This window comes from Myripristis murdjan, chromosome 10 (genome assembly GCF_902150065.1).
Source record: "Myripristis murdjan chromosome 10, fMyrMur1.1, whole genome shotgun sequence".
Taxonomy (NCBI): domain Eukaryota; kingdom Metazoa; phylum Chordata; class Actinopteri; order Holocentriformes; family Holocentridae; genus Myripristis; species Myripristis murdjan.
Window position 1 is genome coordinate 24920736 of NC_043989.1, and position 12591 is coordinate 24933326.

The 12591-nt window shown below is 42.5% G+C and overlaps 1 protein-coding gene across 1 annotated transcript; it reads right to left on the minus strand.

The window, feature by feature from the left end:
• Positions 1-9308: 9308 nt before the first annotated feature.
• tmem271 (transmembrane protein 271) lies at positions 9309-10479 on the minus strand. The gene has a single exon (XM_030062444.1). The coding sequence runs from the start codon at positions 10477-10479 to the stop codon at positions 9688-9690; it is 792 nt and encodes a 263-aa protein (XP_029918304.1). The 3' UTR covers positions 9309-9687.
• Positions 10480-12591: the final 2112 nt, after the last annotated feature.

Here is a 12591-nt window from a genome sequence, read left to right on the forward strand (position 1 = left end):
GGAGAACAACTCAAATATGAGTTCATGAGCAGTCATCCTGTATTATTAGTGATTAGCTGCCCATTAAATTGCCTTTCAGCTCCTTTCAGCCAAGATGAAGGCTATCTGTCTTTAAAAGCCCGCTCTGCCCCAGAGGATGGATGACATATAATGCACTTTCACTGGAGTTTCTCCTGTCAAATTTTCCTACCGACTTTGTGAAAATTGGACAAGAAACCATCTGTGAAAGAGCACCCAGCATATCTTCACATACAGAAGTGGGAGGATGATAATTTAGTAATAATCATTCTCCCATCCACCCACTTAATAATTCTTTTATTTCTTCAGGACCTGGACTTCATTGCCGTCATTAAATGAACCACACATTTCATGCTCTGTTCGCTTCTGACCGGGAGTCCCTCCTAGAAACTCTGAAATGCAATGCATTGAAGATGTGTTTTTGCCCTCATCTCAGATTTGTAGGAGAGGGAACGTCTGAATTAGAGCAGTTTTGAATGGAACATCCTGTTCGAAAGCCATGACTAAAATGTAACTATGAGGTCTGAGTAAGATATATGAAATACTCAGGGATTTGGCACTGTGGCACATTTTATTTGAATTCTATACCTGTATATACATTTCCAAGAATTTCCTTTTTGTTTTGTTAAAAGAATACCCCACCACATAAATCATTGGGGTATTCCTTTAAAATGTACTACTTTATTAACCCCCCTCAAGGTTGGCACTAGAAGAAAACGTAATGGTGGCCTTCAAAAAGAAGAGGAATCTACCTTTGGGGAACATGAATGCACTCACCAAATATGGCAATTCAAGAAATACATTTAGTGATATCTTTTGTGTAAATTAAAATTTTTGGCCTGGGGGTGGCATCACAGGAAAGGTTTTAAGGTTTAAAAAAAAAAAAAGGTTCATTTTTCTGAGGAGCATGAGGGACAAGATTTGTCGCCATGGAGTGAAGTCTTGAACGCATGGATGGACAGACCAACACAGCCATCAACACCTTGGCTGTCAGCGGGGAAAACAGGAAAAAAAATGGAATTGCATTTTTAAATGATTTCATAAAACAACAAAATGTGCTTAAGTCAAGGAGTAAACAAACTTTCTTTCAAATCACTGTTTTCCTGACTGTTTTCTTCTCACCATTCCCCTGTGCTCTGTTGTCTTCAATCCAAAATGTCTCTCTTAAACTTGAAACTTACAGACATCATCTCAGGTAAGTCACCTTTCTAGCAGCACATACATTAGAAGCCTTCATTTTAGTGGAGATGTCTAAACTCTTCCAGAGTGAGAGTTGTCCTTAAAAGTTGTTTGCCTCTTGTTAAAATATATGACTGAACACCTGACCAAAAACTTCATCTTAAGCCAACATACGCTCTTCTCTGCTCATTAATTGGCTTGACTTTGGGAAGACTTGATGTGAAACATAAACGATGTTCTTGTGGATGGACCGGCTGCTTCCATTAGCTTGCATCAACTTCACTAGGGTCATTCGATCCAGCCTCACATTCTGAATTTTAACTTTTCTCAGAGCATAACTGTTTTGGACTCAAACGATCAAAAGAGGAAGTTTCAAGATTGCAGAGTCAAAACAATTTTTTTTTTCCCTCTGAGGTGTTTGCAGGTGAACTTAGGATAAACGGTGGCCAAGAGAGCAAGACCGTGATTGAATGAAAGTGATTAGAAAATTATGTTTGCTCCTGTGAAGTAAAACAAAACATGAAAACAACAGATGACAGTTCTTATTATTACAGCCCAGTGTGATGTCTCCTTAAACCATCAGGCATCTGTGTTTACGTGTGTTCCTGAAAGGGTATAAATCATGTTGTCATAAATTAGTAACCACTTTGTGCCTGAGGTGTAGGGCCTCTTCAGCTTCCACGCTGTTGGAATACATATTTGAAGCATATTGAATTGTGGGTGGTCCTCCCTTCACTTTTATCTGAAATGAGGACTAACCATGTCTGGCCATCCAGCAGAAAATACAGAACTAATTACAGGAACAGACCAGCTGGAAAACTAAATTGAAGTTGTGCCTTTGAGTTCCAGCTTTCCCTGTGAAACCGACCTTACCTCGATTGCACTGCTCCACTCTTTTGATGCTGCAGGAGTTGTCTGCTAAGTGGCAGATGGCAGCGAGCCAAAGAGGTGATTGCAAGTTTAGAACTGGCTCCCTGTAAAAATACAGCCGCTGTATGAGCTATTGATTGACGGACGGCTCATTTTTTTTGTGGCTGCAGACTCAGCCAGGGTTCCCCTTCTCCCCTCCGCTGCGTCTCTGCCGCGCTCTCTGTTCCAATCAAGCGAGAGGAATCTACCTGACTAAAACTCTTGTTGAGTTGTTAAGAGGCCGAGAGGGAAATGCTTGGTGTTTTCATTAAAAAAAAAAAAAAAACAAGAACTGGCTTGATTTACATGGGATTTGAGAAACAGCTTGTTAGCCTTATGTGAATGAGAGTTGACCGACTGAATCCAGATCCTTGCACTGACAAATAAATATGCTCAGGCTTTTCAGGGTTTGATTATGCATCCAAGTCTCATCAGAAACACGGAGTTGATCCTGAGCTGAAACCCTGAAACGTTTTGAGCCCATTTTGAATCCGAATTGAGTGTCCGGACGTGTTGAGAGCATTCTTACATAATGCCTCTTCACAATAATCTTACAACAGCACTTTTGGATGGAGTTTTAGGTAAGGTGGGAAATATGGCACCCAGCAATTCCATTAGCGGAACAATTTTGTCAATATTAAGGACCAGAGGAGCCAACTTGCCAGCAATTAGCTATAATACGAAATAGCTTGCCAGTAAATGTTCATTAAGGCGACAGACAAGTGGGCCAGACAGACAGCTGCTAGAGGAAGGTTCGAGGCATATACTGAGTGAAAAAGTTAATTGAATTGTAACTGTGTTTGCTCAATTAAATTTTAGTGCGCCACCATGCAAGATAAGGCGATTTTGAGTCACAAATCCAGCTAGAAGTTACCACCGGTGGATTCTAAGTTGGAGTCATTAACGGGGCATTAAGTAATCCATGACCTGTATTGACTTGTGTTGGCAACTAGTAGGAGTTGCAACAATATCAGTGGAATATATCCCCTCCTACACAAATCCCTCTCCCACTGAGCTACAGTGGTCTGTAATTGACACGGACAATAAAGTCACATTTTCACAATAGAGTGGTATAAGCTAGCTAATTAGAGCCGAGTTCCAGCTGAAATGTCTAGTGAAGAGGTAATATATCACCCTGCTAAATACTGGAATAATTATACTGCTTTGCTGTTTGCTTTTTGGCTTCAGAACGAGGCTTTTGTGACGCTCGCAGCACCGTCCTCCATCACTGAGCAGCTGCAAATGCCAGTGTGTGTATGTGTGTGTGTGTTTTGCTCCAAAATGGGGCACAGGCCACACAGCACCTGGTTGAAATAAAGATCAAGTCGTTGGTATTGATCAACAACTGTATTAACCCCCTACTGGTATCATTTAATGCTCTGGGTCTAATTTTTTTTAACCTATTACTGACCCTTTAAGTATTTTGTCCAAGTCCGGGAAAACCTCTCTTTATTTTCACATTAGCAGTGGCATTATTATAGACACACACTTTCAAACTGAGCTGTCTAATAAATGCTGATGTAAATCCAAAGCATTTAAATATTTCACCATGTAGTGTTGCAGTGCAGCACCCAGCCCAGCTCTCCGTGAATGATTTCCACTTGGTTGCATGTAAATATCACAGCCCCCCCGACCTGCAGGACACCTGGCACGTACATCATGTAATAATACATTTTCATAGCATATATTTGCAAACCACATCATAAATAATACAGTTCATTTTTAGAGCCATGTTGTCCACCGCGGTTAAGCTTATTTCTGTTACACTGCATGTGCAGTGAGACCAACGAGGGCCTGAATCTACAATATAAATGACTGATATTCCAGCAGCAACCTCTGAAGCCGCACTCAGGCTCCCAGGCATCTGTCTAATCTATTACCTGCAAACAACACACCTACTGTCCGCTGGAAAATCTGGAAGCACAGACGCTGGAACGTAATATACAACTAATCACAATAATATTATGAAAATAACATTTCAACATTCTATTCAATTAGCAGCAATCCCAGAGTTCTCTCTATTTTCCTCTCTTCTCAATGTGAGTATTTGTGTTTGGTTATTTATTGTTTTTTGTCTATGTAAGGCATATTTGAGTATTTAGAAAAGTGCAATTATTGTCATCATCATCATCATCATCATCATCTTTGTTTGTCTATGTAAAGCATATTTGAGTGTGCCATTAAAATGCCATTATCATGATTGTGATTATTGTTATTGTTGTTGTTGTTATAGTCATTATTATTATTATTATTATTGTTGTTGTTGTTGTTGTTGTTGTTGATGTTGTTACATTTATTTTTATAATTATCATCATCATCATCATCATCATCATCATTAGAGGTAGTGGTAGTAGTAATAGTAGTAGTAGTATTGTAATCATCATAATCATTATTGTTATTGTCATTTTTTTTTATTATTATTTTTATTATTATTACAGCCAGAGTAACACAGATTATGAACAAGCAGGTACAGAAAATGGATGGAATTAAGACACATTTCCTTATGAAGATGTGTGTGTTGTTCACTGTGTGCTCAGCTGCAGTGAGAGCTCTTGAACTGTGAACGCTGACAATCAGAGAGCCTCCACACTCTTTAACAAGTGTACGAAGAGGAACCGAGCACACGAGCTGTGGCCCCAGCAGGTCTAATGGCTCGGAAGTTCACACATAGGTAATGAACCACAGTTTTTGTCAGGAAACGCTCAACGTGGGCTTTTAAAAGCCGCTGGAGCTTTTCCAGACGCAACTTTCCCTGGCAGCTCCACACAGACAAATGGATGTGTGTCTAATGAAAGGCTTTTAGTGGATATTGATCTTTTTGCCATAAGTATGCCTGGCTGTTTTGCCCTTGACATATATTCAAACAAGTTTGCAGATGGAGAGAAAAATATTATGCAGACTATTACTGTCTGTGAACCTTTTGCCTTTTCGTGCCTCTTTGCTTGTCCCTCTGCAGCGAGACTATTATTTTCTCGGAGTGAGCGATTATAAGAGCGATACTACAGCGTTTAAAAACTTATTACACATAGTAGTGAGTTAATTGACTAACCGCTTCTCAAGTCCTGCAGACGGTTTTCCCGATCTCGCTTCCTCACTTTGGGGCTCCGTCAGCCCACCCTAGCTGTACACCCCTGCCCGTGCACATCAGTCATCCAAATATCTGCAGTGTAATCACTTGTGCAGAAACCCTCCCTCATATTCCTCAGTGAAGAACTTTGAGATGCAAGTCAGCGTTTTTTGTTTTTTTTTTTTCACTTTGTGTGACCAGTGCCGGAGGCTGTCATTACACTAATGCAGCACTGCTATCCAACAAAGGATCTTCCCTCAGGAAAAAAAAAGCCTCGAGACCGCAGAGAACACAGATCTTAGGATAATAGACTGTCCTACATTACGTCCTGACGTGCCTCTGCTTTTTTAAAATGGGCAATTACTCATCATTATGCTTCTGAAACAGCAGAGAGAAGAAGTGCATTAGATTGTCGACTGCATATCATAAACTATCTTGAAAGACACAGTCCGCACACTTACTGGGGAAATCACTCAGAGATACATGTGTTGGTGACAATTTAAAGCAGTTTTGGCTGGCCATTAGTGGTAAAAGTAGCGATAAAACACACTTGACATTAATACAGCAGTGAGAGCAAGCCTCTTCATAATTTCTCTGGGGAAGACCTGGCATGTTTGGAGGCGGTGGAAGTCTAAAAGTTAGAGAGCTGGGCTTTTAACCAAAAGGTCTTCAGCTTAAATCACCAGGACCTGCTGGTGAGACGAATGCAGGGAATGGAAATGAACGGCAACCACTCTTGAGCAAGGCACTAAACCTGTAGAGCTGATCAGTGGCTACCATTAAACGCCACCGGTTGCCTTGGGCAGCTCTCAGTATGAATAATCCATTACACCCATTAGGATCCATTATTTGAGAGTCCCACAAATTAATTTTGAAGGTGACATGCACTTCACACAGCTTTCTCACTCCATCAAAATCACATCTAATGAAGCTGATATCTAAAGGCAGCTCCCTCCAGAGACACATCAGCAAGTCAGACGGAGTCAGATCAAACTGATGGGACGGTTCATGTGTCGGATGTTTTCCTGCACTTTGACGTGGCCAAGAAAGTAGTTTTACAGATCAGTGGTTATCAAACTATGGGTCACAACTGGGACGAAAACAAAAGGTGGCACCCTTAATCCCAGTGAGGAAGGACCCATGAACAAAGTGGGCAGATCATGCTGTCTATTATGAAAATCAATACAGTCATTATGAGCTGAGAGACTCCATGGGGACTGATTCAGGCGAGCTGGGTTTGCTTTGCTTTGAGCTGCGATGCCGTTTAAAGGCACTGGCACTGTCTAGTCATGTTATGGTCCTGCTTCACTAATTCACTCATCAGTGGGAATAGAAAAGTTCTTTTCCAGTTGCAGAAAACTTGAATTCATCATTTGGCTTTTGGCTGTCAAATTCAACCCTGGCAAAATAATCTCCCCAACTTATCAGTGCATTAGATTTTAGCAGTAAATGTCAGAAAATGTTAGCCATAGCCAGACGTTAACCAGTCGTGACTGTCTTCTCTCTACTGGCCCACATAGTTGTAAAGATACAATCAGCAATTTATTTAACCATCTTAATTTTGGGTTTATCTGGCGACATTTGTGAGAAGTTTGACTTGCAGATGGGGAAAAAAAAGAGAGTTTCGGGAACTTTTTTTGACTGATTCAAATGTTACAAATGCAAATAAACGCTTTGCATCCTGAAAATCCAACTAAACCGCATACAATCCTAAAGCTTAGACAATGAGTGTATGAATAGAAAATACCTTCAATCCAATAAACTACAATGCAAACACAGCCAGCACTGCAGTGTCAAGGCTCTAGTATTGAGGGAGAGGAGAGGAGGGGAGGGCATAGCACGATTATAGACCGGTGTTTCATCAGCAATTTTAAGTTTATTCACACCACATTAAGTCTCATATAGCTGCCATTCAAAAGCAGTGGGGTACAACCAAATGAGGCCAATTTACCTCAGACCTTTCCCATCTCATTTTGACATCACTCATAAAATATCTGACCTTTTCTCCCAAGCACCCCGGCCCGCATATCAAGCATATGTAGTAAAAGCAGAAGTGCTGTCAAATTAGCCAGAGTGCCCGCTAATCTTCAAGAAAATAAATGTCTCACTTTTACCAGATTTCGAGGTGTTCTTCGGTGACAGAAAATCAGGAAATGTTCCCGGCCGTGCTTTCTCTGAGGAGAAAAATTGGCCTCATTTCATGTCACCCAACTGCTTTCGAGCTGGATGGTCATGAGCCTTAAAGTAGCACATACAATGCATGATGTCTTGACTTGCTGAGGGGAAGAAACACCGTGAGCTGAGTTTTAAGGATGAGGAAGGTGGGGTCGAGGGGTTAAAATCGAAACTGTCTACAATGATACATCTGAATTTGCACTATTTCTTAAGTCTTGGGCAGGTTATAGATCTTGGGATTCCTTTGTTGTGAGCAGCTGTCAGAAATCCTTGGTCTGCAGCCTTACGTTTCTATCTGGTGGTCAGTTTCCTGGTGCTTTCGATCGAGGCCAACCAGCTCATTAAACCAGATGTGATGCTGCTGACCGGGTCTCTTTACCTGGTGCTTCAGGTTGGAGGATTGCTGCTGGCAAGGGCACACACCTTATTTGTGCTCCTAGATCTTTATTTATTTATTTATTTATTTTTGCGAGGCTTTGAAGTTGTGGTTGTCTGTTTGCAGACAGGCCTGGTGGGTGGCTTTTATAGAGCCTCCTCCAGTGGCTTTGCTCGAATCTTTCATTGGTCACCCCAGCCATGAAACTTTAAGGAGGCCTGCTCCCTGGAGACCTCTTTTGTTTTGTGGGGTTTGCTGTTAAGTGAATCTTAACTCATGGATTTTTTTTTTTTTTTTTTTTTGTCTCTTTGTAAGCAGCAAACTTTTGAGGAAAAGAGAACAACAGCCTCTTTCAACCATATCTTGTATTCAGCCTGGCTCTGTCACGCAAAGCCCAAGCTGAGTAGAATGAGTGATTGGAAAGCATCATCACACGGTTTGAATAATATGAGAGGAGGCTTTACTGCATGGAGCCAGAAAAAAGTTTTTTTTTTGTTTTTTTTTTTTTTGTTTTTTTCTGCAAAGCACCTTCAAGCACACAATTGGCCAGGGACTCTCATTTGAGGATTTCAATTTGAGGGAACCTCACCATTTAGATTTAATTAAGCCCAAAATGGTGTTGTCGAAAGGTGGGCACATAATGATGACAGTCCAATATCATTAGAATAACCATTTTCTCTGAATTATTGTGCTGACTGGCAAGCAGACTTAATAACAGTGAGGCTGAAAAGGTCTTGATGGTCTGGGGAAACAGGATAAGGATCCACATGGAGAGCCAATGTGCTAACCTGCGTGTGATCATGTTAATAAATCATTTCAAGTCATATCAAATGCAGCTGTATGAGAAGCACTGCTGCACAGTTTGAGTCTCTGAAAACTGATGAAAACAGCATAAGATCGTCTTCAGCCTGTATCATATCCAGACAGCTTGGCCCATTTGGGAGTGCATTAAAGGGTCCAAAATGTTGGGGAGTTTTGATCATCCCCCTCCTGCCACTTTTAAGCTACTGTCAATGGGCTGTGGTGTGTTCAGGCTCACTGACATCAAACGGAGAGCGTCCCTCAGCTCCCTTTTGCTTCTGCAAGCAGGTTCATTCCCCTTATTCCCCTTCAACAGTTTAAAGCACTGGTTGGTTTAAAGAGCCAGCGTTGCTTAAATTGCTTATGGCAATTTGGACAACACAGAGCCTTAAAGTGGAAACCATTAAAAAAAAAAAAAAAAACGCACAGTGTAAGTCTTTTTGTCATCAGATTAGCATGCGCTGATGTTCTCCTGAATGATAACAAATGTATCAGAAATTAAATCATTTGTTTCTTCTAATGTGCATAGGCCTTGGCTGCTTTCACCGCTATGACTATTGGAGGTAAGTAAAACAAGTAAATGGTGTGATTGAGCCAAAAGGAAAAGGGGAATTCCGTGAATTGCACAGGCGCCAGCACCGTGACAAGCAGCAAAATAACACCAAGACAGCACTTTTTCAAGCCTCTGAAAAAAAAAAGAAACAGATTCGATATGGATAAAAACAGCCAGCTCAGAGGGATCTGGCTTTCCACCACAGCCCGGGGGAGTTTTATGACATCGCATGAGGTTCAATACACTTTTTATTCACATGTAAAAATGTTAACAGCAAACATTCAGAACACAAATTCTGCGTTTTGTTATATTAGCAAGCTGGTCTGTTGCGTTTATGGGGATCTTGATCTGCCTGCACTGAGCCTATATATCCTATATTACTTTGAGCTGTTGGAACTACATCGGTCTGACGGGTGATTCACAATAAAGCTATACCGAGAAAACCAGGCAGAGAGATGGTGTACGAAAATATCATGAGAAGGAATCGGCTTAAAATTCACTAGTCACTATATTGTCCTTTTTGTGTGTAACTTACTGGACTGTTAAAGCACAAAAGTCAGTGATTGTCACAGCAGAGGAAAAGCACTGCTGGAGGCTGCTCCGGAGCGGCTATGTGTTGCATGCCTCGGCGGGGAAAATGTCTTCGTATGCGGGCGGCAGTTCGCTGGGGAGCGGGTAGGAGAACGGATAGGAGTGATTGAGCTCCGGATCCGAGGGCGAGTATCCCGGCAGCTCGATCGACGGGTGTCCCCCGCACTGTACCTCGCCGCCCGTCTCGTCAAACACGTTAAAAACACCCAGGTTAATGTAAGAAACCGGCTGGAATTCAGCTGAGGAAAAGTCCCGCTCCTCGTTGAAGATGATAGCGCCGGCACTCTGCCTCTGAGACTGCCGGCTCCTGTAAAACTGCGCTGTTTTGTACCTTTTGATGATCAGCAGGTTGATGAGCCCAAGGAGGCACTCCAGGGTGCTGAGAACAGTGGAGATGACCAGACTCCGCTGGTAATCCTTCAACTGCTCGCAGGCAGGGTTTACAACCACAGAGTGGAGGCAGTAGTGTGAATATTTCCTCTCCACCAGAGAAACTGTGTCTCCGTCCACCACTGCGCCGGAGAAGGCGGTGAGGACCCCCAACAAGAAGACCACAACACCGAGGAGAAAGAAATTCCTGCAGCCGGGCTTCTCCATGCAACAGAGCAGCGCCGAGCTCAGCAGGACCTGGCCGATTCCCACAAGTATCCCGGAGTAGAAAGCCCCTGCCGCGGCGCCGAGGTGGAAATGCGCTTTCACCGTAGATCCCAGCGAGATGCATTTTAATCCAACGACAACTTCGCTCAAGGCGCACACGAAGAGGAGGGTGCTGGAGAAGACGGTGCACAGTCCTTTCCCACTCAACTTCATTATATTCCACCTCTGCCGCTCTCGATCCCGCTTCTCCCCCCTTCTTCATCCTCCTTCGTCCTCCTCGTCTCCTCTGGAAGCACCGCTCTCACATTGGGACATCGTCTGCCGGCGAGTCCTCCGGTTCAATACGGGTGATCCTCGCCGTTGTTGCGTCTCTCTCGCATCCCCGCCGCTTCACGGGGAAATATAAATAATTAATGGAAACAACGCGTATACTCTCTCTCCCCCTCTCTCTCTGCAGCTGCCTTATCGATGATCCATATTGAGCCAAACGGGTAATAATGATCACTTCCACCCCCCGTTCGTCACCTAGCCGCCCATCCGCAGCGTTAGACACGAGTAGCACTCTGGTAAACAAAGTTTTTTCTCTCTTCCCCATGGAGAAGGAGTCTTATCTGCAGCCTCCCAAGTCTCCGGATTGAAATGTGTGTGTGTGTGTGTGTGTGTGTGTGTGTGTGTGTGTGCGTGTGTGTGTGTGTGTGTGTGTGTGTGTGTGTGTGTGTGTGTGTGTGTGTGTGTGTGTGTGTGTGTGTGTGTGTGTGTTTCTTGGCAGGTGGAGGTGGAGATGGAGGCGGCTGCTGGAGCCTCGGAGACTTGAGGTGCTGTTGACCAGTGACCTGCAGGCCTGCACAGCGCCTTAAGGGACTTCATATATCCAGCAGCGTAGCGGGTGTGTAGCCTAATGACATTTTCCTAGTGTTAAAAATGATGAATGACCTTAGACTAAAACAAACACCGAAAGAAAGACACACACACACACACACACACACACACACACACACACACACACACACATATATATACATATATATATATTCACATTGTTAGTTTTACCCCCTCAAAAGTCATTATTGCCGTCACTATCTGCTCTATAAAGATTTATGTTAACCTAAGCAGCGGATAAACTGGGTTCCTGTAAATAAAAGGGGTGTAAACTGTGTTTAAGTGGATTTACTTCCCATGACATCCCTGTTTACGTCTTGCAGTGATTTATCTCCTATAACGTTTCTATAGGATTTTATATAGACTGTAATTTTGCTATCCTTATAAAATGTTTTCAAAGATTACTGTAGGCGTTTCTCATAGAGACTCCTGACAGTATGCTGTACCTTGCCGGAATAAAAAAAAAAAAAAAAAAAAAAAAGGTAAATAACGCCAGATGGAGGCTGGGATGTCGAGCGCTGTCCATGGTGCTGAAAACCTCCACAAACCGACTGGACTTGCCAGCATCTCTCCTGTCAAAAGATCCTGCAAACACACGCTGCACTTCTAGCATTTGAGAACTTCGGTGTGAGGAAACAGAAGCTGTTGTCTGGGATGGAACATAATTGCCACAGTCTGATCTGTCTTGAAAAGCATAAATGACCTTGAAGTGAAGAAAGTCCTGCTCAGAGACTGGTCTGTTTGTCTGTTTGTTCCCAGAACTACAAGGAAAAGTGAGTCATCACAAGTCGATGTTATAATGGCAAACGAAGCAGCTGATAGCCTGTAGCCTGTCGTCTAAAAGTAAATGTTGCCTTATTAAGTCCAATTTTTGTTTCCCATCAAAAGACTAATGTGAGGTGTGCTTGCATTTATTAAAAAAATAGTACTTTTCAAAACAGTGCTTGGCAAGCCACACTGCTACAGTGTGCTGACAATGACACAGCCACTGTGCCAGACATGGATTTTTAGCAGGATCACAGTAGGCATACGAAATGAAAATAAAATTACTTTAAGTTTTTTTTTTTTTTTTTTTTTTTTTTTTTAATCCCCATGTTTAAAAATGTATTTTAAAAGGTGATTTAAAGGATGATATTGGTTTTACCAGACTGAGTTTCTCAGACTCTGGCAAAGCCAAACAGTCAAGAGGGCAAAGGCCTCTTATATTTGGTGCGGAGCCTGAACTTCAGGCTGCCTGGCACGGCCTCTGCCTGAGCATCTCAGGTTGCAATCTGGCTCATAAGGGATTAAAAGATCTGAGATGTGGCAAGGAGCCAGAGCTATCTGAATCCATCGATGAAATCTCAAAATGAGTTCCAAAAGCTATCAGGAAAGAAAAAAAAAATAGCTAAAACAGGAGGTTTTATAATCCCAAGACCTGCCCTGTTAGCAGAATTTTACACAATC